This window comes from Numenius arquata, chromosome 4 (genome assembly GCF_964106895.1).
Source record: "Numenius arquata chromosome 4, bNumArq3.hap1.1, whole genome shotgun sequence".
In the NCBI taxonomy this organism is placed as follows: domain Eukaryota; kingdom Metazoa; phylum Chordata; class Aves; order Charadriiformes; family Scolopacidae; genus Numenius; species Numenius arquata.
Genome location: NC_133579.1, coordinates 4,688,920 through 4,715,242, shown reverse-complemented (window position 1 = coordinate 4,715,242; position 26,323 = coordinate 4,688,920). Strand labels below are relative to the sequence as shown.

At 43.8% G+C, this 26,323-nt stretch overlaps 1 protein-coding gene across 6 annotated transcripts in view; it reads left to right on the top strand.

Moving 5' to 3' along the window:
* The first annotated feature begins 1,065 nt into the window (after positions 1 to 1,065).
* The window catches only part of SULF1 (sulfatase 1), a 69,362-nt gene continuing 44,104 nt past the window's right edge, over positions 1,066 to 26,323 (top strand). For 3 of the 6 annotated variants that reach the window (XM_074146210.1, XM_074146209.1, XM_074146208.1), the window contains exons 1-4: positions 1,124 to 1,295; positions 6,956 to 7,195; positions 20,240 to 20,391; positions 22,419 to 22,588. In XM_074146210.1, the coding sequence (XP_074002311.1) occupies positions 1,124 to 1,295; positions 6,956 to 7,195; positions 20,240 to 20,391; positions 22,419 to 22,588 (734 nt within the window). Of the gene's footprint in view, positions 1,296 to 6,955; positions 7,196 to 20,239; positions 20,392 to 22,418; positions 22,589 to 26,323 lie in introns of those variants that run through there. The other 3 variants (XM_074146211.1, XM_074146207.1, XM_074146212.1) reach the window with 3 other exon arrangements.

Genomic DNA, 26,323 nt, shown 5'->3' with positions numbered 1-26,323 from the left:
GCCAAGCCTCTGTGCTTGCATCAGGTCTTACAAAAGCAAGGCTGTGTGTGAGTGACAGGCAGGGAGAGGGGGTTCTGAGAACCTACCGAGCCGAGGCTGGGAGCGGAGGAGCATCGAGGACGTGCACGGTGCCAGAGGTGCTGTGCATTATGGATGAGGCTGCTCAGGTCCGTCGTTGATTGATGGAGGGACAGTTCCGCTCTTTCACAGTGCCGGGTAAGATCACCTGGGCTGTCACTTAATACGAGCTTTCTCGTCGGTGGGAAGATGACTTTTCCCGTCGTGATCCGGTGCAGATTGCGAATGACAGCCATGCTGTCCCCTCTGCTTTGTGAGGGTTTAGTCGGTCGCACAGGTGAGTTGACCTAAAATAGCTTTATCGCTCACCAGGTGCCACACGCTGGAGTTGACTCTTATTCTCAGTGTCTCAGGCTGGCTATAAATGTTGGAAAAGCACCTGCGTTTGACGACGTGATATATATGTCCTTTATCTCTTGCAGCCAAGGTGCCGTCTAACCGCTGCGTAGGTATGGTATTAAATCACGTAGGGGAGCTGGGGGAAATGCAGATGTTTTCCACTCTTTTCTTCCGGGACAGAGAAAGAAGCTGTAACAAACAGTTCTGGAGACTTTGAACTGAGGTCTTTGACTGACAAGCCTTCTGCTTTCTCCTTCTCACAGGGCTCCTCCTACAGATGTTCTGAACACGTCTGCACCCCGGCAATTTTTTACTGCGCCCAGGTACTGAATGTAAGGAACAAGCTGCATAAAAAGAAGCGTGGGGTGTAGGAGAAGGAGCGCTGCGAGGAGTATACCAGGAGTCATGCCTATACAAAATGCAGGCAGCGGCATGACTTCAAGCAAAAATTATTTGAGAAAGCGTAGTTGCAGAATGACCGAGTTTATTCTTAGAAAATGACAGAATAAAGCTCTTATTCAACAATATGGCTTATAATCATGTTAAATTGTATGTGTCAGGCTTGACTTCCCTAAGTGTCATCCTTTCACTGTGTGACTGGAAGTTTATTTATTGCCTGAACAGGATTTTTCCTCCCTACAGGTCTTGAAAACTAGAGCTCGGGCACTTCTGGACCAGCCTTTTTCATTGAAATACCTGAACTACTATGAAGTCTTCTTGGTTTGCATTCATCTTGGCAGTGCTCGGTGCCGAACTGCTAACGAGTCGCTGTTCCACCCTCAAGTCCCCGAGGTTCCGAGGACGTGTGCAGCAGGAGCGAAAAAACATCAGGCCAAATATCATCCTCGTACTCACGGATGATCAAGATGTGGAGCTGGGTGAGAAATAATTGTTATTTGCTACTTCCTTTCGTCAGGTGTCTTTCAGTAATTTCTGCCAAGCAGGAAGTACTTGAGATTCAGAGAAGGTACCGGTCCTGGAACAATATCAGAATGTGGGACAAGTTTGGAAAATGAGTTAATAAATATGATTTAATAGCACTCATCACATTTAATTACAGACTTTAGGAAATATATGCTTATCAAAATCCTCCATGGAAGGCTTTAATCACCACCATAAAAGGATTTAATAATACATGCAAGAACATACATGTAAAAAACTTGCATCAAAAGCCCTTTTTTACTTTGTGATTTTCTGTAGTATTTAAAAATTTGAGCTGTATGAGGTTAACCTTTCCCTCAGCGCTGTGTAGGTGAGCATCTATATTCTCCACGTATTTGTCACATGCATGTATGTCATCTGGCATGTTTATGCACACAGACAAACTGGTCTGGTTTCAGGACATAAGCTTGATGCTTCTGTGCATTGTTAAAGTGTTTAAAATCCATGTGCTTTAAAACTACACTATACGTATAAAAATAGGATAGTTTTGCTTTCACAAGTATACTAAATATCTGAGCACAACCTGGACATACCAGCCAGAAGTTATTTTCACATATTTTTCTAAGGGTGGAAAAAGTTAAAACACTTGGATGATGTTCCAGGAGGCCTTTGAATGTTTTCCATTAAGTAAGTTAGAAAGATATTAATAGTAGTTATGCATTTAACTGATTTTTTGGTTCACTGCCCAAAGTGAAAAATCAACGAGAGAAAGAGGATCATTTTAGGTTACCCCCAAGCAAATATTTTAGGTTTGGGGGTGGGAGGTAAGATCAAAAAGGTGAAAAATTGGCAAATCAATTTGAAATGAAATCTTGCATTCTTAGTGTTTTTTTAATGAAAAACATGTTTTTAATAAAAGTATGGTAAATTTCTAAACAAAATACCATATGACATTGAAAAATCAGAATGTTTCATTCCAGAAAACTTATAACAAAATAGTTCATTCGTTCTAAAATCCTGTACTTTCAGCCAGAAAGTTGTGGACAAGAAGTGGTCTAGATCTCAAAAGCAAGTCTTTAATTGCTAGCATTTTTGTATTTGTCATGATGCAATAGTAATTTACACAGTCCTTCTCCTATGTGAGAACATAAGTAATAAACTGTATTTTGTGACTCAGAGTTAGTGCTTTTGTGCAGCGGAGTTCCAAGACCAGGCCTTTAGATCTGAACACGTCTTACCTTTTCTATTTCTCACTCTTTCAAACGTCTGCTCTGTTTAGCCATGCTGCATCACGAATGGCTGTTCCTGGCTCTATTTTTGGCCTAAAATATAACTATTACAATAGGAATGCATTGTTTCTTGATAAAGCCGTCACGAAAATTTCGTTAAAAGGGTCGAGTCATGTCTTCCTTCTCGTGGTCCGAAAGAGCCTGATTTCTGCAGGGCGCTGGGGAAAGCAGGTCAGCAGACACGTCTCTGAACAACATTACCCACTTGCTGCCTTCAGTCTTGGGAGAAGGTTTGCAAGCGGTGAAAGAGGAGGAAGGATGTGGCAAAGCCACTTTGTTCATGCTGTGGAGCTCCTCTCTTTGAAAGCTGCTCTGGGTTCTCTGGCTCCTATTAGCAAGCCCTTGAGCAATAGCCTGGATGTCTACGCACCAAATGAAGACACAGGTTTCCCCTTTTCATAGATCATTTCACAGGAAACAGGATTCAGCCCCAAGACTTACTGTACTGCATTATTCGCACTTCTGCTAATAAATCATTCTGCTTATTTGGAAAGCAAACCCATACTGTTTTCCATGTGTGAATTATCCCCTTGCCCTTCAGTGATTCCTGCGAAAAATCTTATGTTTCCCAAAAGTCGGTGGGAAGTAACGCTTTCTGCCACAAACAGAATAAAACTTAGGCATTGCTATCCAAAAGTCACAGGACGGAAGGTCTCTCAATATGGATTATTTGCTATTGTATTCCCAGCACGAGCATTTCTAAAACCTGTTCTAAAGGAATGCTTGAATGTAAAAGCGTATAAGGTGCATTATAGACTTCAATCAAGAAGGATTTGTCTCTAGAGCATGTATAAGCATTGAACAAAAATATTCAGCTGCCTAAGTGCAAATGATATACAGGGGAGTTATCCCATGTAAAATTTGCAGGAGGCAGGGAGCTTTCATTTTAGTTAGTGCTCAAAGCATAAGGGTATGCACATCTTCCTATCGATCTGCACCATCCCCCTGAGTTTTGCATTCCGAATGCAAAGGAGTCCAGCGGAGCTGCTGTCGCATTCAGCTTATCAGATGAAACCCACAAATCGCTGCGCAACTCCACTCAGTTCCTGCCTATGCTGGCAGGAAGGGTATTGCTGATCGGCTGGGGGATGGCAATTTAAGTGCTACGAAGCAGCCTGGCCCACAGCTTCTGAAGAAACTCAGCAAATACTTGGGCCCAGAAGCTGGGAAACGACTGGTTAAATTATGCCTCTGTGCACTTTCTTTCCCCTACCAAGATCCTGAGGATACAGAAATAAACGCCCAACACAGAGGTAAATGGGCATTTTGCTCAAGGCAAAACACCAGAACCCAGAACTGCCCAAAACTCTTGCCCCCTCTGGAGACAACGTATTGCTGCTCTTCAGGGCAGTGGCCCTAGCGCCCGCTGAGGTCACATCTATAGTCCTTTCAGGCATTAATATAGGTATTTCCAACTTTTTGCGTGCTTTTTAGTCTTTCACTCTGTGTCCTCCAGCTTCTGTATCATTTGCAAACATTACTACCTCAAACCATGACCCCCGAATAATTGTCGTAATCCTCACTGTGAATAATATCTTGCATAACGTCAGAAAGGAGTCAAAGCTAATGAATATGTTGGTAGTTCCAGTGTTTCTAGCCTAGAGCCCTATGAGAGGTCAGAGAGGTGGGGAAAGGTTTAAAAAAAAAAAAAAAAAAAAAAAGAGGGAAAAATCCATTTGAGACAATTACTTTTTTCTGTGCCCTTTTTTACAGCCTAATGTGTCACCCAGTGAAATCCATATAAACCATCCACTGAATGGTTCACCACCCACAGTGGGTGAAGAGATCACAGCATCATCTAGATGCATCGTATCAGGCATAATTTACCTGATTTGCTTGCCATCTTCACTAGAACTTTCAAAGCACTTGGCAACAGAAACTGAAAAAACAGGGGAGATCTGCTGAGATCTCAGAAAGTCCGTCACTTTCCTGGAGCCTTGCATATAACCCAAATCAAGACAAGGTGCCTCCAGCCATCCCTTTGTAAAGATGTCCACCTGTGTTACACCCGGATGAAAATCCATAACAACTTTAAGATTTGTTATGAAACCTTGGTTACCAAACGTACTTCTGGATGTGTAAGAATAGGTTGAGAAGTGACACCGAATTTCTTGCCTGACAAAACTTGCTAACTTCTTCATCCAAAGCGGCCGTTCCCGGTTATCTGGTTCCCCTCGGGTTCTCCCCGGTTGGCTGTGTAGAGTGCGAGTGTCCTGCTGTCGGGCAGCGCCTGAGCACGTGTGCCCTGAAGACTGTGGGCCAGATGGTAAAGAGCACACAAGCTGTGAGGAGAGCTACAGACAGCAAAGGATTATAACTTATATCAGCGAGTTTTATCTCCTACTTGTGTTTTGTTTTCCAAATGAGGAAGTCTCACCTGCTTTGAAGTGCCTGTTCCAGAATTTCCAGAGGGGCTAAATCTATTATCAGTGTCAGTAAGTGCATAGCTTGAGGAAAAACTTACTCATAAACAGCAGGTTTGCAAGAGCAGAGGGCTGACCAAGCAGAGGAATGGGGAAGCGCTCTAACAGCTGCTCATTTATAATGCGCGGAGGCATGAAAGTGCCCATCAGCTCTGCTGCTGTTACCCTGCATTAGTGTACCTGAACTTTCCATCTGAGGACCTCAAAGCACTCTACAGCTGAGGTCTCAGCAATAAACTGTGACATTTCAAAAACGGGAGAGCTGTGGCAAAATCTACACAAAACGAAGCAAAACCCAAAAAAAAAGAAAAAGTCAGCCTGGGGTCTGAGATAAAAGACATGTAGGACAAGGAAGATCTCTCATTTGGCTTTTACTCAACAACTCAGTGAAACGCTCCCTCTCATACAAATGGAGATGTTTTGTGTTCAGGGACCTCTCAGTTACTCTCCTACTTCTTTACATCTCTGAACATGTGCGTTTTGTCTGTATTGAGTTCAGGAAAACACAAATGCAGATGCTCTGCGCTTAGAAAAGAAGGACTACGAAAGAGGAAGTGTCCAAAATTATGGTGACTGATACGCAGGATATTAAATGTATCCTTAGTGACACAGACATTGGCACTGCACAAGGAGATGATGAAGAGCTAACTCCTCTTCTTTTTTTTTAACCAAATAATTTCGATGCAAAAGATCTCATATTCAGCACTGACTCCTTAGCCCAAAAGCAAAATAGAGCAGGCTTAACTTTAACTAGTAAGATAATTTGTAGGATTTTACCGCTTACACCTAAAGTTGAGCTTCCTTGACAGTTTTGTGCTTTTACAGTTGCATCTTCCACTGCTTTAAGACTTTTTTTTTAATTTTGGTTTTCAAGCGACCCAAACAAAACCACCGAGAAAAACTCTTGTCATATAAGTTAGAATCAATGGATTTAAATTTAAACCTGAAACTGTAATTGTAATTAATTGTAAAACTAAAGGGGAAAAAATAAGGAAAGTAGAATTCCAGAAACCTCTTTTTTTACTACCAAAATTGTTCAAGTATTACAATTCACAAGCTTGTTTCCTGGGCACATACTGACTTATTCACGGTTCACCCTCACCCTTCAATCTCTGCTCTGCTGAATAAGAGAAAGAGGAAAGTTTGACAGCAAATGCTGACAGACCCTACCAGGAGCTGCTCCACCTTTCTGCCACCAGAAATGTGCCAGCCCTACCTGTCTCACCTTATTGTTGATGAAGATGTTTTGAAGGATGCAAAAAAAGGTCTTTGTTCTTTAAACTGGATCGATGCAATTTCTTGAGAAAGGTGCTGAATTTTGCCAATGTTTTTTGCATACAGGTTTATCCCCCAAAGCTGGTTTTGAGCACGGTGCTTTAGTATCAGAGCCAGATGTGCTGATCCTGCGTCTGCACAAACTTTCCTCGAGAAAAATTGTTACTGAATTCTCTCTCTCTCCTCCCCCCAACTCCCACTCCCTCCTTTACCTCCTCCTTCTTGCTATTTTTCTCTCTCTCTGATTATCTGATAAAATGGAAAGAATTGCAGCAGATTCATTGGCAATCTAAGCATTTTACATATTTTACTGGCACGTTGACTAATGATGCAGTCTGTGTAACAGACTGTTTTCCTCCAGCCGGGTTTGAGGAACTATTGACCTACAAATTTCGTACTGCTCTAAAGGTTTAACATTTTAGTTCTAGATTAGACTGTATTTTAACTTTGTTTTGAAGCCTGCAAAAAAAGAACTTGGTCTTTCTGGAATCCTGAAAAATATTTTTGGTCATATAATAAACATCTTATCTTCTCTCCTAAAATTACCTAAACTGCAGAGTAGAACAGACTGGTGTCCAAGCTAACCACTGATACTGTACTTTTAATAGCAGCCAATATATTCTAATTATTTTTTTGCAGCACAGCGATGATCAATACCTCTCATTCCAGGGTCCTTGCAAGTGATGAATAAAACCAGGAGGATTATGGAGAATGGAGGGGCCTCTTTTATCAACGCGTTTGTAACCACCCCGATGTGCTGCCCCTCGCGTTCCTCCATGTTGACCGGGAAGTACGTGCACAACCACAACATATACACCAACAACGAAAACTGCTCCTCTCCCTCGTGGCAGGCTACTCACGAGCCCCGGACCTTCGCCGTGTATCTCAATAACACTGGGTACAGAACAGGTAAGAGATAAATCAACAGTAGTTCTTCTGTTTAAAAGGAAGATGATGGGTATTCAGCAACAGGTCTTGAATCACTGCCTAAAATGAAGTATTGTCCCCAAGCTGGGTTTACAGAGCAGAGGTTTGATGTTATGGAGAGGGAGGGTAGTACTTTCTGCTGGTCCAGATCCGTGGCTAATGGACATGTAAAGAAAATCAATTGTAAGGGGGCAACATATTTTCACATTGGGATGTCCCAGGTGGGAAATAAGATGCTGGGCAGTTACACCTAGTGCTAAAGACGTGCATTTTAGTGGCATTGTGGGTCTGAACTGGCAGTTCCAGGCGTGATTATGGTCAGTATTCTGGCCTGCTTGTGGACAGCTGCTAACAGTTATGGAAGAAGACGCCCAGGCCAGGCTGGGGACTAGTGCCAGAGACCTCACAGGAGCAAAGTGCCTGTCATGGGAGTGAAACAAGGTGAATGGTATAATTTAAACTTTGCCATGGGGCGATATTTCATTTGCATTTTCTGAAAAGGAATAGAAACTTGCCTTTAAGAAGGATTCTTCTACTGTGCACCAATAAGATTTGATAGTTTTCTTGTAAATTCCTGGTGGTTTTCCGTAGTCAGGAGATCCCTTTCCTGTCTACAAAGAACTCTTCTTATTCCTCTCGTCTGTGCTTCGGCTAGATGTAAAACCTGATTCATTTCTGCATCACCTATCCCCTAAGATTCAATCTGTAGACACGTTAGGCTCCAGCCCGACTTCCCCTTCGCAAGGTACAGGAGTTGTGCGAGGTCATCAGGGTGCAATTTGTCCCGAAGCGTCGTTCGACTACAAAGACTCCCCTTTACAGGACCAAGGAGGCACAGATCTCGGTGCCAACTGCGCTCCTTACAATGTAATTGGCAGCAGAGAAATTTGTCTCTATCAGCGGCTTAGCACAAGAAGGGAGTGCTTTCAAAACATATGGCAGGCGAAAGTCTCCATGCTGTCTGCTTGTCCGAATTCTCTTAATGCTGCTGTATCCAGTGACTCAAATTTATCTGCCTGTTTGCCATCTTTTCTTCAGCACACAGACAGCTCGCTCTTTTTTTTCCTCTGTCTCTCTGTATCTGTAGCTCTGGAGAGCTTCTGCATCCTGTTTAAAAACCAAAAACAGACAAATATTTCACTTCTTTGGACCTGCTGTTGGCTCTGGCGCACGCGGTGAACAGTACTCTCTATTAAGCTGGTTTCAGTGAAGTTCCCATCTGAGCACAGCGCTGCTGAACCCGAGTAAGGGCCAGCACCAAGGCTTTGGAGGAGAAAAAGAGGGGAAAGAGAATTGACAATCACTGCTAGAAAATGTGCTGAGTTCATCCTAAAATATTTGCTTCGTCTCATGGATTACGACTCAGAAATCCTTTCTGCTTGATCTGTGGCTGCTTCATGTGGGACCTGGCATTCCTGTTCTTCAAAAATTTAGTATCTTATTGATTTGTAATCTAATACTTGCACAACTAAATGCCTCATGTAAACTGGATAGCTCTGCCACTAGCCCTCTCTAGCCTTCTGGGGGTAAACACTCTGCTTTGGGTGGATCTTCTGCACTGCCTTGCGTTATGAAAGCATGTGGAGATGTCTCCTAAATGCAGATTTAGACCTATTAAATTGAAAGGAAAAAAGGGTCAAAAGAAAAGGAAAAGGAGAAAAAAAAAAATCCCTTTCCAAAGACAGGCAGAGAGAACATCAGTCCTAAATCTGTCAGGGAAGGTGGGGTTTAACAAGGAGCAGGAAGGAGAAAAAGGAAATGGAAACAAATGAAAATACTTGTATGAAGCTCCTGACCAAAGTACGTTTTTTGACCCCATAATAATATGGCCCCAAAGAATTTATTCACTTGCTCCTTGTAAGATGAGCCTGCCTTTTAATTACCCTACAATTTTTTTGAAGTGGCAGCTTAATTAGCAGCAGATCTTATAATACATTTTTCAAGGACAGTGTCGCCTCATTAAAAAGTCATCAAAAGTCCACTAACCAACTAATAATCCGCACTTCACAGCTAGAAAGTTTAGTAAAATTGTAATGAGTCAAGAATACCTGGGAGTCAAGAATAATTGGGACTGAAAAAGAGGGAACAGGGGAGAGCGGCTACACGCCACATAGGTGAGTCGTGACTCTCTGCTGATATTGCAGACACTGTGGGTATTTACCGTGTGTGTTTCTGCGTATTTTGAGAGGAATTCCATATCCTCCTCAATGGGAATCTGAGGCAGAGAAAGAGAAATGAGTGACTCAAGGTCACTCACAGTTTGGTGACAGCCCTGATAAGACGCTGGTCTAGGGAGCTCCAGTCCAGAGGAGGCCACGAAGATGCTCAGAGGGCTGGAGCCCCTCTGCTATGAGGGCAGGCTGAGAGAGTTGGGGTTGCTCAGCCTGGAGAAGAGAAGGCTCCAGGGAGACCTTATAGCAGCCTCCTAGTCCCTAAAGGGACTCCAGGAGAGATGGAGAGGGACTCTTGATCAGGGACGGGAGTGATAGGACGACGGGGAAGGGTTTTAAACTGAAAGAGGGGAGATTGAGACTAGATTTTAGGAAGAAATTCTTTGCTGTGAGGGTGGTGAGACACTGGAACAGGTTGCCCGGAGAAGCTGTGGATGCCTCATCCCTGGAGGGGTTCAAGGCCAGGCTGGATAGGGCTTTGAGCAACCCGGTCTAGAGGGAGGTGTCCCTGCCCATGGCAGGGGGTTGGAACTCGGTGATCTTTAAGGTCCCTCCCAACCCGAACCATTCTATGATTCAATACCTCCAACCTGGTCCTCTGTTTGAAATGATGAGGATTTAGCTCTCACTTTTTGCATAGGATGAAATTATGATATAAGTTAGTGGAAATAAAGGGGCAGGGGAGTGTTTATAGTGTCCTTACTTCTGTTCACTCCAAATAGTTCCCAATATCTATAAAGCATCTGCTGTCTAAACCTGCTGCCATCTTAACTAAACCCTCTATATTACAATTGATCACACATGGGCTTACTAGGGGAGTCCTGCTGAAGCCACGAGGACTCCACACCAGCACAGCAGGCCTTTTAAAGATAGGTCTGAAATGTGCTCTAATAAACTGTGGTCATAATTAGAGCCCACTGGGAAAACCTGGCAAAGAACAGAAGAGGTTTTTTCTTTGCTTTTGCTATTTTACTCTTCTACTCCTCTTCTATGCTGATGTGACCTGATGGAGATGCTGCATTTCATGGAAATATCCCTTTTTGAAGATTATATGTCAGTGCTAAATCATAGACAGGAACTGTGCCAGGTGGTAGCAGGGCATTCAGAAACAACACTGCCAAACCAAGATCACTTTTGCTTCTAATTATCATTTGAAAAAATCCCCAAACAATTAAGCATGTTTCAATTTTTACAGTTTCCCTTACTCACAAGCAGCATCCTAACGCAGCAATGAGTCAACTGCACAGCATCCCGACTGCTGAAAGTCCACAAAATTGGTAATATTAAAGTAGAATTTGTAGGAAACAGCAGGGAAGACACTCTAAATAGGTAGAAAGAGATAACAAAGCAACTCTGGAGAGCTTCAGAGAGATGTGACATTTGTTTTAATTACATAGGCTCCAGCTGCTCATACTGGGGAGGAAAAAGGGGTCACTCTGTAATCACTTTCAAATTTTGTGGAAACTGAGAAAATCTTGAGAGGTTTTCTTTCATCTTGTAGCTTTTAAAGTCCGTAGGCATCCCTTCAGCTATTTAGAGTCAGAAATTTTATTTGTGAGACTATGAGATGCGGGAGTTGGAGGTTTTGCTTTGTGCTTACCAGAGCATTGGCTGGTTATTTGGGTTATTTGCCGTTCTTTCAGTCCTCCCTGCAGTACTGTGGAAGTCTCTGTCTTTCTTTACTTTCTATTCTTTTATCCCAGCCCTATGGTATAGTCCTGCCTCTCAGATGTGCCCTTCGGTGCTGTGAGTTGACACAGCCATTCGCAAAAGAAAACTCCAGGAGTTTGCTACCCCAACCTTAGCTTCATAGAATCATAGAATGGTTTAAGTTGGAAGGGGCATTAAAGATCACCCAGTTCCAACCCCCCTGCCATGGGCAGGGACACCTCCCACCAGACCAGGTTCCTCAAAGCCCCATCCAGCCTGCCCTTGAACACCTCCAGGGATGGGGCTTCCTCCAATAGGAAAGGAGGATTGTGCTACATTTTCATAACCGGGCAGCAACCAAGCATTGGCTTAGTATTTTAGAACAGAGAGCCATGATCAGCATAGCCAATATCCAGGAGGCATAAATGCAACAAACATTTTGTTGTTAAATAGCATGTCACACTTTGTATACAGCGGGGTTTCACGTTTTTACCAGCTGAAGTTTCACCCTTTTGCAAATGAGAAAAGAAATGTAAGTTTAAGATTCTCACCATATGCATTCAGAGCCCTCTCTGCTTCGTGTTACTTTAGGAAATTATTACCTTCTAATCCTCGCTCCTCTCAGTCCTTCACAACCAGAGAAACCGTGCAGGAGAGACGAGGAGTCTGTCCTGGCTCAGAGGCCACTGACAGCCTCACGGCAACTGGTCAAACTCGGGACCACGCTCCCCTTATGGAGTCCCACCTGAAAGAACAGAAATCACCAAATTAGGCAATTATTTGCTTGCATTTTTTAGAATTGTCATTGGGAAGATGTATTTCCCAATATTTTATTTCTTGCTCAGAAGTATGAACCAATCAGAATAACATTCAGGATCCATGCATGCAGGTGTCCCGATGCAACTCCCAGCCTTTCACGGGTCAAAAAATGGTAACGCAGCAAAGTTTAAGTTGACCGTTAATTTCTAAATGCTTGCATTTGTAAAACTCGGAACTCAACAAGTGACTGAACATCAAGATGTCACTGTCTGGCTTGTTTTGACATTAGTCACAGACTTGTGTGCAGCGATGAACAGAAATGGTCACTTGCTTGACATCTAGTTAATACGTTCAGCAGTTCACGTCAGCTTCTGACGCCTGCCCGTTGACATCTGTCACTTAGGGGTGCATTTCTTAGTGTGCTGAGCAAAGAACTCGTAAAAAGCTGAGATGGTAGAGGCTGAAAGTTAAGGGGTATTTGAACCATCCAACCCTCCCCTTCTGACACATGGGGACAAGTTAATCTTTCATAAAGGGAGCGAAAAGCTACGCCTCCTGAAGGTGTGGGCAGACAATGCGTTTCCTCTGGAGGCGAAGCCAGGGAGTTTCCTGTTCGCAGCCTCACAGCACAATTCACTGCCAGCACATGCTATTTTTAATCTGCAGCGTTTCGGTGACCTAATTTGTATCCTGCCTCGTGCACCCTTTCAAAACAGAGAGGGCGGCAGAATATGGTAGAGGGGTGGGAATGAGCGTGCAGGGAATGAGTCCTGGTTTTCAGGATATTTCTAAAGTGAAAATAAAAAGAGAGAGAGAAAGAACTCCAAGCTTTCAGGTTCTTCCTTAATTGGTATAAAAGATGCCGGGGAGCATCAAGCATAACGTGCCTTGTAAATATTTTAAATAATTAAAAATATGTCCCACTTTTCAAAATAAAATGGCACTTTCAGTCAAACTAAAAAACATAAATGAAAGTTAAATACTCTGAATATATTCAAATAGGCCACAAAAAGTGAAATGTAGAAGAGGGAAAAGGCCGAAAAGGATAACATGCAGGGTTTTCTAGTTCTACGGTATCATGTGAAGTGAAACTTTTTTTTGGTTTCTGTCCAAGACCTCACCAAAAACCACAGCACGTCTGCCTACTGATACTTAAAAACATAGTTCTGTTCTAGTAAATATTGCACAGAAAACCGTACACCAAAAGATTTTTAGCAAGTTTATGCATTCAAGTGCTGCATTTAGGGAAATCTGAGTAGAACATTGTCTGTGCAACGATTTCATCTCTCTTATCCATGTGGCCAAATGATAGTTTTTAACTACATGATAACTTATTGCTTTTTGGAGGGTGAAATTTCCTTGGTTTTAAAAAGATAGACCAGTTCTGTCAAAAAGCATGGTGCCAGCCAGGATCTGTATCAGCAAGGATGAGGGTCTCCAATCCCCTCTGTAAAACTCTGCTGCTTTCTCACTGAGTTACTGAGCAGAGTGGGTTTTTATCACGTATATGGAGGCTGGGGAAGTCAACCGTAGGTTTTCAGTTGTTTACTGAAAGGAAGGTACCAGTGAGACTCGGGAGTCCTTTCAGACGTTGTTGTGTCCTCTCTGCTGTCCAAAAGCACTTCTAGCTCCCTTCATCCCTACCCCATTAGGTAGAGCGGTCTTCACTCCTCAGTCTTCTCATCCTGTTTTTCTGGCCCTGCAAGACCTCGCCTCGGCCCCTGCTCTGAGCCTTGTACCCCAGCCTGTCTGTCCCCCCGTCGTTCCCACCCTCCCTCCCCTCCTGGCATCCAGTTGGTCCTTGACAGACATGTCCTGTTCCCACCGTTTACCATTAGCAATCTCCTTTCCCAGCCCGACCAACAGATCTCTTTCTCCCACCCCCTTTGCCTTGTCCGTCGGCTTCTTTCTCCTTTCTGCACTCACTGACCAGTTTCTCGGTTTCTCAATTGCCACTCCGGGGCCCAAAAGCCCCCAGCTGTATCCCCCCAGCTCTCAGTTCCTTTGCTGGATCTCCTACCGTTCCCCAAACTGCTTCTCCTGGTCACCTCCAGCCCTCTGCACTTCAATCAGCTTTCTCCCACCTACCGACACCACTCACAGGTGGGCAGGGAATAAAGTCCCGAGGTGCCCTAATCTCCCAGCACATGCAAACTGCAGAGTTTTGGTGTGTTTTTTTTTAAAAAAAAAAACTGATCAAACTTTGGACAGATTTTCACAGGGGTGATAAAAGATGCCTCCTTGACAGAGAGTCTTTGACAGAGTTCGTGCTCTCGGTGCGGAGCATGGAAGCACTATCAAATGAAAGCTGGAGTAATTTTTTTCAGATGTTAAACGTAATTCCTTTTCCATTACTGCGGCTCTCAAAGATGGCTACTGTTCAGGCTAAGAAGTTTCAAAAAAATTCAGCCCGAGGCAGACATCCAGTGTGGAAAATTTCAGTCCAAGTATGAGAAAGTTATAAGCAACTGAAAACAGGGTCTTATAATGAGAAATGTCAGACAACATCAGTACTGGAAAGTGCTACCAGCTTGGCCCATAATACAGGCTTTGTTAAAGACATCACCCAGGCTAACGATTGCTATATCAAGTTATAGGCTAATGCCTTTTGCAACTGCTGAGTTATAAAATCTCTAATGCTCTTTTTGGTTACAATGGTAAACCTGGCAGCAACTGGGAAAGACCCACAAAGCTGGAGAAAAAGTAGAAAACCTGAGGTTTTCTGCTGCGGTTAAGTTACAAGGCTGGGAACTGCGAAATCTGAATAATATTCTTGGCAATGCCACAGGCTTCCTGCGTGACTTAGGTCCAGCTGAAGGTTAACCTCTTGGTGCCTCAGTTTCCTCACCACATTTTTGGGACGGTGCTTATTTCATTCCTAGGCAGTGCTGGTAATACCGACCTGGCTTTCTGCACTTTAATGACGTGACACGCTAATCCTCTGTAATTTTCTCAACAGAAGGGAAAACATCTCGGGTTTGCATCCCCCGCTTGCATAATGGGAAGAAAGTGAGGAGGAATTTACTGGAATAATCCGGAAGTTGCAGTTTTGTGTCAGCCCTGAAATGTCATATAAACAGAGCTTCGCAACCCCTGTAAATGGTTTCCTGACTTTGTTAAAGGAAGTGGGCTGTCTACTTAAAGCTCTCGTCTGGGTCACGGTGACTAAACCTCACTGCAGCCTGCCCTTTTTAAAGGTTTGGGTTTGTTTGAAATCGGAAACATTCCCCTAAGCCTCAACAAATAACAAGGGCGTAGGTGGCAGAGTCTCCTTCTCTGGAGACATTCAAAACCCGCCTGGACACGTTCCTGTGCAACCTGCTCTGGGTGGACCTGCTTTGGCAGGGGGTTTGGACTAGATGATCTCCAGAGGTCCCTTCCAACTCCATGTGATTCTGTGAACATAATATACATCCTTTGATCCATGGAAGTGCATCTCGCCTGTAAATACCCATAAATGCTTGTAGAAAATACTGGGGAAAAAAATACTAGGAATTATGAGAATTCGAATCACATTCAGCTATAGATATCCTGGCTTCAAACCCCAGACATCCCCTGGGTCAAATTCTCCTTGTCTTGCACCCACTGCAGCCCCTTGGTCTAGTTCAGGACTCATTAGCTAATTGCTAAAGGCAAAACAAAAACCTGTATTAAGGCATCTATCCATATTAGGTACCAAACATGTATATTCTACAGCCACTCCTGAGACACATGGATGTCTGTATAACTGTTCACCATGCCATGTGTTGTTGTTTGCATAAACTTAATTAACATACACAGAATACAATTATTCTGATATACTAAGCTACTCTACATGTGATTAAAAAATAACAATGTGTCCTGGGAACAGTTAACAAAACTGCCAGAATGCAGATAAAAACTGTCTTATTAAAATGCAAAAATTGGCATTTATCTTTCTTGTTATCCCTGTGGGGGCCATTACACGCAATAATGAAAAGATGTCCCTTGAAATGGCATTACTTTTTAATGAGGTTTTTACCCATTGAGTCATAATCTCTGTTTTATTAATTACAAGCAGAAATGGCTTCCTAAACCCTGTAGCTGCTGAGTGCAAGCAGCTTCTAAAGCTAAGGATTCCCAGTTAGTACTCAGAATTGGGCGATTCAGTGTCAAGTGGCGGGCTACAGCTAAGTTAAGGCTGTGGGTTGACTCTACGAGCAAAGCACATGAAGATCCAGCAAGGACATTTGCACATCATGGTGTCAGCTCCTGGGCAGTTCCATGACATGTGCCATAGCGTTTTGTTGACAACCCTCTGGTTAATAAAAAATCATAAAATCATGGAATCATTGAATGATTTGGGTTGGAAGGGACCTTAAAGATCATCGAGTTCCAACCCCCCTGCCATGGGCAGGGACACCTCCCACCAGACCAGGTTGCTCAAAGCCCCATCCAGCCTGGCCTTGAACCCCTCCAGGGATGGGGCAGCCACAGCTTCTCTGGGAAACCTGGGCCAGTGCCTCAACACCTTCACAGCAAAGAATTTCTTCATAATATCTCATCTAAATTTCCCCTCTTTCAGTTTAAAACCATTCCCCCTCGTCCTGTGGCTCCCCTCCCTGATCAAGAGTCCCTCCCCATCTCTCCTGTAGCCCCTTTAGGGACTGGAAGGGGCTCTAAGGGTCTCCCCGGAGCCTTCTCTTCTCCAGGCTGAACAACCCCAGCTCTCTCAGCCCATCTTCACAGCAGAGGTGCCCCAGTCCTCTGAGCACTTTCGTGGCCTCCTCTGGACCCACTCCAACAGGTCCATGTCCTTCCTGTGTTGAGGATTCCAGAGCTGGACACAGTGCTCCAGGTGGGGTCTCACCAGAGCAGAATAGAACAGCTAGGACACCTCTGGGGATTGTTTACTGATTATTATTTGGCCCCATGGACACACCTGTGCTTTTGTTTTACTTGGGCACTTGTCTTCATTCAGAGCGTGAAGAGCCAGACACAAACTGCTGGCCCTGGGCTCCAACTCTGACTCACTTTCCCTGTCCTACACTCAGTGGTACTCAGAAAATACCACAACGAGGGGACTGAACTCTTGTGTTTCAGTAAAAGCCTGGCTTTTCCCTTCATCTGTCTAATTACTCTCATCCTCCTGAGCTTTTGACTAACAAACCACTCGTGGTTAAAGCAATTTGACAAATGTGATCCATTATCCCGGCTACCGCTGTTTCTCCTTGTATTCGGGGCTTTGCTGTAGATCGGAACAGCTTTATTCTGCAACAGGGGGAAACATCTATTTCTGCAAACTGTCATTCAAGGAGCTGCTTAAAACTTGACAGCTCTGAGATTATTTTTATGACAAAATACTAAAACAGTGCCAACGCAAAGGTGAATGGTTCGGGCTGTCAATTTGAAGTCTCATAACATGCACCGAAATATGGGGTTCAGGGGGGCAAAGGGGAGCTAACAAAACATTATTAAAATTGGAAAATTAAGTAATCTAAAGCTAGGAAATTCCAAGGTGGATTGGCCCCCACCAGCTCCAAGCCTCCCTTTCCTTTTCTAAATTCAGTTTCTCTTTCCTTGTCCTTGTGCCCCAGGTCGTTTCACCTCTGCATTTTACGCTGGTGGCTTTATCTCAGATAATATCTGAATATCAAAGAGAGGAGAGAAGGAGAGAAAGAAGCTGCTGTTCTTCGTTTTAGTGCCAAAACTGAAACTGTGGGGACTTTCTCAGGTCCATAAAGGAACACCCTATGGTGAAATTAAACTGAGAGGCTGTAGTAAGTCTTTCCTGATCATCTGTGTGCTACGGTTTTTCAGAGCTTGACCATTTTGAGACAGATTTTCTTAGCCACCTCTGTTATTTACAAAGGCACTATGTCAAAACCTACAGACACTAGAACTTCTTAGAGAAAAGCTTGCCAATGGGCAAACCCATTTATTTTCCCCTAGCCTTTTTCTTGGAAATTGCTGAATCCTTTGGCTAAAATGTTCCGTAGAGCAAAATGTAGCCTGAGTCAGATAGCATGGAAACTGTCATCACTAAGGATTGAAGTTTGGCAAGACTGTAAATAGCAGAGTTCAGGTCTCAGTATTAGTCACTTTAATTATAGGTGGGGCTATCAAACCATCCTACGTGATAAATTGCCATGACTTCCATTTCACAGCTTGAAAGCCTCTGATCTTTGTGGGAGGCAGGTTGGCAGTGGGGTCCTTTACAGATGAGCGCAGCACACGGAGGTTCCCCAAGGTCACGCAGTAGCTGCTGGTGGATCTGGGGTGGCATTCAGGAGGGCTGACCTCAGATCTCCCCTCCAACCACAGACTGTCCTTGGTTTTGCTTGGCTCAATAATGCTTCCTCTCTCTTGGTCACACTTCACTCTCCCGTATTTTTCTTCACTGCTGTCTTGCTCTGACTACGTTTCCCCTTCTTCTCTTTCCTTGGCTTCCCTTCCCACAGTAGTTCAGCCTTTACCCTTACACGTTCCCTGGACAACTGACTCCCTGAGACTTTAACCCAGTTTGGCTGCCTTAGAGGAAAGGTATGGTTTCCATTCCGGCAGGCAACAGTGCTGGGCGCGTATCCCCTCCCCACAGTCATCGTCTTCACCTCAAGCTTCTTGACTTCTGGTTGGCCTCAGGAGAAAAAAGGAGAGCAGCTGGGTTGCTTTCTGAGTGGCTGTGGGAGGAAGAGCTGGAAACCTGGTCTAGTGTCTGTAGGACTTGTTTATATGTCACATTCCACGTGGTATAGGAAAGTAGCATTATATATGACTGTAACCTCTGGTTAGTGACAGTTGGCAGTTATATGATCCGATTACACCATATTTATGTTGCCTCAGGCAAGTTTTAATTATGAACATTTTGATTTTTCCACCAGTTTTCCCAGGAAGTTCACCATGCCCGCATCAATCAGATCTGAATTACTGAAGCCCTTCCACAAATGTGCTTTCTTTGGTTAGACTGAATGCGTCTAGGTTGAATGTGAGGTTTTCCAAAGTGATTTCATTTCCTAGTAGGAAACAAGTACAGAGCTTTGACGTATGTCCCGAAGCCCAGCTGAGGAAGTGATGCTGGGCAGCAGCTCCCCATGGGCTGGACCAAGCCAGCTTCGGCAGTGAGGGCATGGGCTGCGGACCATGAGGGGTGCAGTGAGGTGGGCAGCTCTAACCCAGAGGACCTCTGTCCCTGGAGAGATGTCTGTCATTCCCTCCTCATCAGGGCCGTTTTATTTTGTGATCACTGGGTGTACCTTTTGTGCTGACCGCTGGGGACACGGGCAACAGAACTGCTGGCACGGGTGACCCCCCAGGGGCTTGTAAACCTCAAGAAAATTAAAAATGCAAACAGTGAAGTTGCTCAGACGTCCCAGTAACTTGCCGGGACTGAGCTGGAGCTAATAAATCCCTAAAACCCAGGCCCAGTGAGGTGTTTTGTCACCACACTTCCTAGGCAGTGGAAAAGCAGAGCAGAGCCATCCAAACTGACTTTTTTTATCCAGGCCAAATCCAATACACAAGCAGCTAAAGAGCTTCCATACCCATCTGTCCCTAGAAGCAACATGGCTGTGTTTGCTAGGGTGCCATGCCAGCGTTAATCCGCCCCCCCAAGCCAGTTGGCCAGCTTTGGGTGTCTGTGTATCTTTGGCACGAGCGATTCCCAACTCCCAGATAGCTGGGAGCCTGCCGTATTGTGAGATTATTTCCCTTTTTACTTCCTTCCGGAGGAGTTGGAAGGAGCACCCACCTGCAAACCCTCCTGGGCCTGATAGCAAAGGGTGAACGTTTCAATCTGAGTGGGTTCCGACTTGTCACCTGGAGCTAATGGGAAAAAAAAAAATGGACTTAGTTTGGCAGGCCTGGTAGAGGTAGTTGTCCTCCAAGTCTTCATCTCTTGGTTAGTTTTGCCCTAGAGAAGCTGTGGTAGTAAAGCAGGGTGGGGATTCCCTCTTGCTCTACCCAAAGGTGGGCCCAGCGGGATGGAGATCTGGACTTCCCAGACCTTTCATCAAACCAGCACAGGTAGCCAGGTTGCTAAGCCCAAACTTTCAAAAGTCAGAAACCGAGCTCCAAAACATCACAGGACTTGCTTAAAACCACAAGGTGTTTCTCAGATGTTTCCTCTGGTTTCCTCTGGGCACTGAGTTTTTATTCCATTTTCAAGTGGAAACCAAGAGAAACACACTCATTCTGAAAAGAAAAAAACAAACCCTGAAAATATTTCACGTGAGCGCTATATTCCAAAAGATTAAGAAGAAAACATAAAGTCACGAAGGCTTTCAACTCTCATAAAAACTCTGGAAATAAGTTATTTTAATTTCAAAACCCTCTAAGGTATAAAAGGAATATTTTTGGTAAAGCAACTCTGATTCATTCTAACACATTTTATCCTCATTCATGCATGCTTTTGACTCGGACTAAAAAACTTGGATTGCAAAGCCTCATGTGTTTGTGTGTGGTTTTTTTTTTTTTTTTTTTACCTTCACAGCTTTTTTTGGGAAATACCTCAATGAATACAATGGCAGCTACATCCCTCCTGGGTGGAGAGAGTGGGTTGGATTAGTGAAGAACTCTCGCTTCTATAATTACACCATTTCTCGCAATGGTAACAAAGAGAAGCATGGATTTGATTATGCAAAGGTATTTTCCAGACACATAAATGTTGCATCATTAAGCCATATAAAAATCACTTTCAGATAATTAATTAACCAGATAATTAATTAATTAACCAACTACAAGCAAGAAATTGAGATGTCATTTTCTCTCCGGGGCGTTGCAGATCGATTTCCACGTGAGAATATTAATTGCACAACAGAAGAAAGTTTCCAAGGGCTCTTCAGTGCAGCCTGGTGATCCCTCCCTCCCTCCCTCTGCCAGAGAGTGATGCTTCTGTGGCAGGAGCAGATAGTAAATAAAAGCCTTTCCCAAAAATAATCGTGCCCCTTGCACTATCGAACTTTAAAGTTAGCTGAGTGTTGTCAGTTGTTACGCACATTAAGAAACCTTAGTTAATGCCGTTTTCCATGATATAGCGCGCACGCACAAAAAAAAAAAAAGGCTGTGCCCCTGTGGTGTCAGACTCCGGATACGAGCATCAGAATAGATAAGCAGGAGAACGAGGCCCTTGGAAAACTTCGGAGCTTGTTCACGCTCTTGACAAAGTTTGGAAGGTGGCCGCCGTAAAGTTTCTCGGGAAGGCTTAGGGAGTGCGGATCGCAGGCTTTCCAGCCTGCAGAAAGCGATCCGGAATTTCCTCAGGCTGTAGCTCGCAGAAGATGATACAGATGTTGCAGCTGTGGTTTCTGACCCATGTAATGAGATTTTACTGGAAGCTCGCAATGCCTGTTTCTGATTTCCCCACCCGTAGAAATTACATGATACTAATTATTTATTTTTATAGAGCGAAAAAAAAAAAAGAATATAAAGAATATTGGTTAGTTACACGTTCCTTACACACCCTGTGTGTGTAGCTGGAATAAACAGGCAAATAGGAGGGAAGTGGATGCTTCGGGAGAGCAGTCATAGAGGCATTTCACTTGAACAGGCCACAAACCCAGAGATTATCACCACGCTGGAGCCTTGCCCTCATTACCCATTTTCTACACCAAAAGGTCGCTGGCTGTCTCCTCCGTATCCCTGCAAGGTTTTCAGTAGCCAGGGCTACTACCGTGTGTGCTGGAGGAGAGGGGAAGGGGCAGGGGGGGAGCCGGGAGGTCACAGCTGGTTGGCTTGTCCCCGCACCGAGGTGCGACACAGACCTCGTCCCTCAGGCTCTGCTTTTGCAGCTGTTCGGGGCCTCGGATCCACAACATATGATTAGTCATGCCTGGAAGTGCTTGAAATTGCAAACATTGTCTCAGCACTTTCTCAATGAAGCTCGCTCTAGACCTCCAGGCCAACAGTGAATGCTCCAAGGTGGCAGGTGGTTTAATTTAAATTTTCATCTTTTTTTTTTTTTTTTTCCTTAGTTCCATTTCCTCCCTTCCCCTTGTAGGCTTCCATTTGCCACCTTGGCTGTGGGTTAAGCCGGTTTATTAGCGAGTCGCAACCTTAATCTCAGCAGCTGCACTGCTTAAAGTTGCGCAATTAAAACGAACAGAGCCTGCAGGAATTCGGCTGCTCCCTGCATTCGCATTTGCAATTTCTTTGATAACAGATTTTTTTGCAATCTGTTGCCTGTGGTAGCTTCCCCCCGCTTTGTACATACGCAACAGCATAATCCGAACAAAGAGCGCGCAAGAAATGTTTATGTAAACAGAAAACCAACGTCAAGAGTCAATGATTTCTTGCAGTTAGGAGCCATTATCTTCTGAAAGTGTTTTGTCAGTGAAATTCAAGAAACAAATCTTTGCCAGCATAGCCTGTAATTTAAAATGTTACTTAGCATTATATTACAAAATCTGCTAATCATATTTACTTAATGCCTTCTGTCGTATCTGATTTGCAAAATACTGTCTCATTTTATGTGGCATCGCCTGCTTAAGAAAGTAATTACTGCTCAGCCCCCCCTATGCTCCCTCGAATCATACATCTCTTTGATGGTATATTTTTACTTCCTGGTCTGAGCTTTAATGAGGGGCTTGAAAATAGCATAATAACACGATAGTATGTGATCTAATTAATCATGCACTTTGTAACTTTTGCTTTGCGTTCATCGTATGTTCCAGGACTACTTCACAGACCTAATCACTAATGAGAGCATTAATTACTTCAGAATGTCTAAGAGGATATATCCCCATAGGCCCATAATGATGGTCATCAGCCACGCTGCGCCCCATGGCCCCGAGGATTCGGCACCGCAGTTCTCCGAGCTCTACCCCAACGCTTCTCAGCATATGTAAGTCAAAATCACGGCCTGCCAGACCCGCTCCTTGCGTCTGCTTCTCGGGAGGTATTTGTTTATGGAGACGTTGTAGGGACAGAGAATTCAAATATAAGGAACCCAGAGTAAGCCACAAACGTTTGCTTGTTTCTTCGGCCGTGCTTGCTCCTCTCCGGGCGGAGAGTGACAGCTCTGACCATTATTAAAACAGAGAGAAGCTCTTTTTCCTCCTGGGAAGTTGTGGGAGATTAAAAGGTCAGTGTTTGGCTTTGTAAGGGCAGCTTCTTACAATACCCTGAAAATATGTAGACACAGGTCAGGATCTGTTGGAAAGATATTACTTCCTTCGTCTATCTCAAAGATATGTGCTTCCTGGGCTCTAACTGACTGGATGTATTGAGAGTAAAAACACCCTTTTTTTAGCTTTTGAGTGCACCAGATTTGTTTATAGACTAGATAATGGCAGATTCCCAAAATAGCCTATTATATTTCATTTTTAAATAGCATTCTTAATCTTTTCTGATTATTACACTATAATAATAATAATAAAAAAGAACTCTTCATTTTGTTTCTGGAACTGAGACTAATTCCAGGTAAAAATCTGAGGATGGGCCTGGGTTGCACATCTTGCTTTAAACCTTGAATATTCTGGGTCCTTTTCCTCATAGTGAGGTGTTAGGGAAACTTTCCACTGCCCTTTTGTCTGCCATGGGCATCTGGATCACTCTTTCCATTTGTGCTTAAACAATGTTTTTGCACCTCTTCTCAGGCAGAAAAAAAAAAAAAAGAAACAACTTGATAAAATATTTAATCTGGATTGTACATTGATTTGGTACTGAAAATGAGGAGGAATCAATTTCATCACACAGAGGAAAAGCTTCTTGCTCTACAAATTGCATTTTGGACACTCTGCAGTAGCTCACACACAGGGATGTTTTTGTAGTTATATTAACTAGTTTAAGATAAGGGACGTGAAAATCATTCTCAAATAATCATCCTGAAGAATTGTTATTACCTTTTTGTGTCCTAAAGGTAAAATAAGATAGATATCAATCCATAGAACCTGTCATATTAGGTTGTGTGAAAGATCACAGAGAAGCTGTGGCTGCCCCATCCCTGGAGGGGTTCAAGGCCCCAAGGCTGGATGGGGTTTTGAACAACCTGGTCTGGTGGGAGGTGTCCCTGCCCACATCAGGGGGTTGGAACTCGGTGATCTTGAGGGTCCCTTCCAACCCAAACCATTCTGTGATTCTAGGGTTCTACGATCTTTCGGACTCAGTATCCTGAATTATGTGCTTATGCAGAAAGTAGCAGGGAATGCTTAGGAAAACAAAACAAACGAACAAAAAGCCCCAAAAAACCCAAAACACCAAGAGACATCCCTTTTCCTCACTTTTCCAGAAAATCTCCAGTTTAGGTGAAGCATCGAGGCCACTGTGCCCCATTCTCTTTGCATCGGTCTGCTCTGCAGTGGCAGCCCCACCATCCTGCAGCAACAAGTTCCTCAGTGCCACCCCACACGGAAGGGACAAAGGACCACTTTGTCTCTCCTTCTAAACCTGGAGCTTGCTCGTGCGACCAGTGTCCCTTACTTCCCGTTGTGTGAGGGCTAATGAATAGTCACTACATCAGATTTAATGGACCTCTCCCACGTCTTCTTTCAGTCACCCCTTTTCATAGCGAGAGAGTTATATCTATTTGTTCTCGCTCTGTTCAACAGATTGCTTCCCGTTTAGTGGCACAGATTGCCTGGCCTCGGGCAAGCCATCCTATCTGCTGGGGGACTATCCATCATACAGGAGGGTAGGACTCAAACTGTTTCCGCTCAGCTGTGGGGACCGTGTCTGGAAGAAAAAGCACTGAATCATTGCATCTCACTCTACCTCTCCCCAGGCCAAAGCAGCTCATTTTAGTCTCCGTGCTCATTTGTAATGAGTGCTTGTAGGAACTTGCGTTGGTTTGTCATCCTCCTGGTGTTTTCAGCCTACTTGTTTTCTGGCTTGTGCTGCTAAAACCAATGGGTTTAGTTAGTCTCCAAAATTTTAACTGTCTCTTCACTTTATACAGGTTGCATGGCACCTGCAAAGATCAAGCTACCATCCTAGTTATCTATTTGCAGGTTTAATTTCATTTCAGTACTTGTGTAAGTGAATTTTCATTTGCATGGATTCCTGGGGTCTAAGTACCTTGCTCTGCAAGGCTACTTGTGAAATAGCCCCGAATATGAGACTCAGCTGTGCTGCTTCTTGTCTTCTGGTGTTGTTGATTTCTTGGCAACCTTCTTGCAAAGATTTTTTTCCTCTGGTGACCTCAAGAGATCCTTGCTGGGTTGTTTTGTGTTTCCTGTTGCACTGACTGACTGCATGTGTTAAGAGTTCAGTCTGCAGACTAAGAAATGAGACAAACTGAAGATAAACTGCCAATCTGGGTGGCTGAAGCCTCCAAATAACTGATTTCTCTAGCAAAAACATTAGGAACAGGCTCTAAAAGATATAAGAAGTCCAGTTCTCACAGACATATTCAGTGCTCCCTGTGAAAACAGCATAAGAACAATAAAATCCCTCCTGCCAAGGTTTGTGTAATTTGAACGTTTAACCCTTAGGTTTTCTTCCTTGGTGGTCAAGCACCAGTTGAATCTCTTTCTCCCTGACCTTGGGTGACAGCCATCTGACCTTGGATTTTGTTTTTAAAAATGTAGTTGCTATATCATGTTACTGTAACGCCTACCTCCAACAAAGAAGGGAAACCAGGTCAAAAGCTGCTTGCTGGCTTTACAAACCAAGAGGGAAGGTTATACCTACAAACCAAGGATTAAGATAGCCTGTCAACCACATGTGAGGGGAAGTTTTGCTTAAAAGGACAGTAGCTGAAGCAGGTCCTTAAATTACGTGACATTTCTTTGCTGGTAAAGTGCCTGTCATTGGACTGTAATACCGCCTTTATAAATTTTTTTGGAAAACACAAACCATAAGTTTGTTTAGAAGGAGTTTTCCACTCGAGCGTATGCAGAGGGGAGAGGCTACAGCAGGAAATCCTCCAGTTCAGGGAGAGTTCTGCCCTCAAACGTGGGCTTCCATTGGTCTCGCTTCCCCATTTAACAACATGGAAAGAAGAAAATCAAATTGAATGCAGCAGCAAAGTCCACAAGATTTATGAAAAACCCATCAAAGCCAAAAAGAAAAGGAAGAATTGCATACCATCGCTGCCTTACTGTCCTGTCCTCCTCAGCACAAAGAGCCTGCTGGAGTGGCATGGAAAGTCTTACAAGGATAAGAAAGGTAATGATGGGTGCACTGTTTCATCATTAATTTTAAGGGAACCCTGTTAATTTTCATTAGCTCCAGTTTAACAGACTGTATCATACTGGAAGGAGCAGGCACTCTCTATTGTTTTTAAGCATCAGTTCTCCCTCCCACTCTTCCACCTCTCCTCTGCTTAAAACATGTCCTGTTTCTGACACCTAAAAATATCTCTGAAAGTTTACACTGGCTGCTGTCTCCATAATGAGTGATACATTTTCTGTAAATAAATCATACTAATGTATGTCCTCTAGCTATGCCCAGAAGTTATTTCTGTGGAAGAAAATGGGACTGGAGAAGATGCGCTAGATGAAAGCAATGCATAGATTTTTGCTGTGGTAACGAACATCCATCTGCTGGGGGGCGGGGTTGCTAGACCTTTGGAAATGCTGTTGTTAAATATGAAGTTAAGACACAAGAGATGGCTCTCTAGGTGTCACTGGCAGCTGTT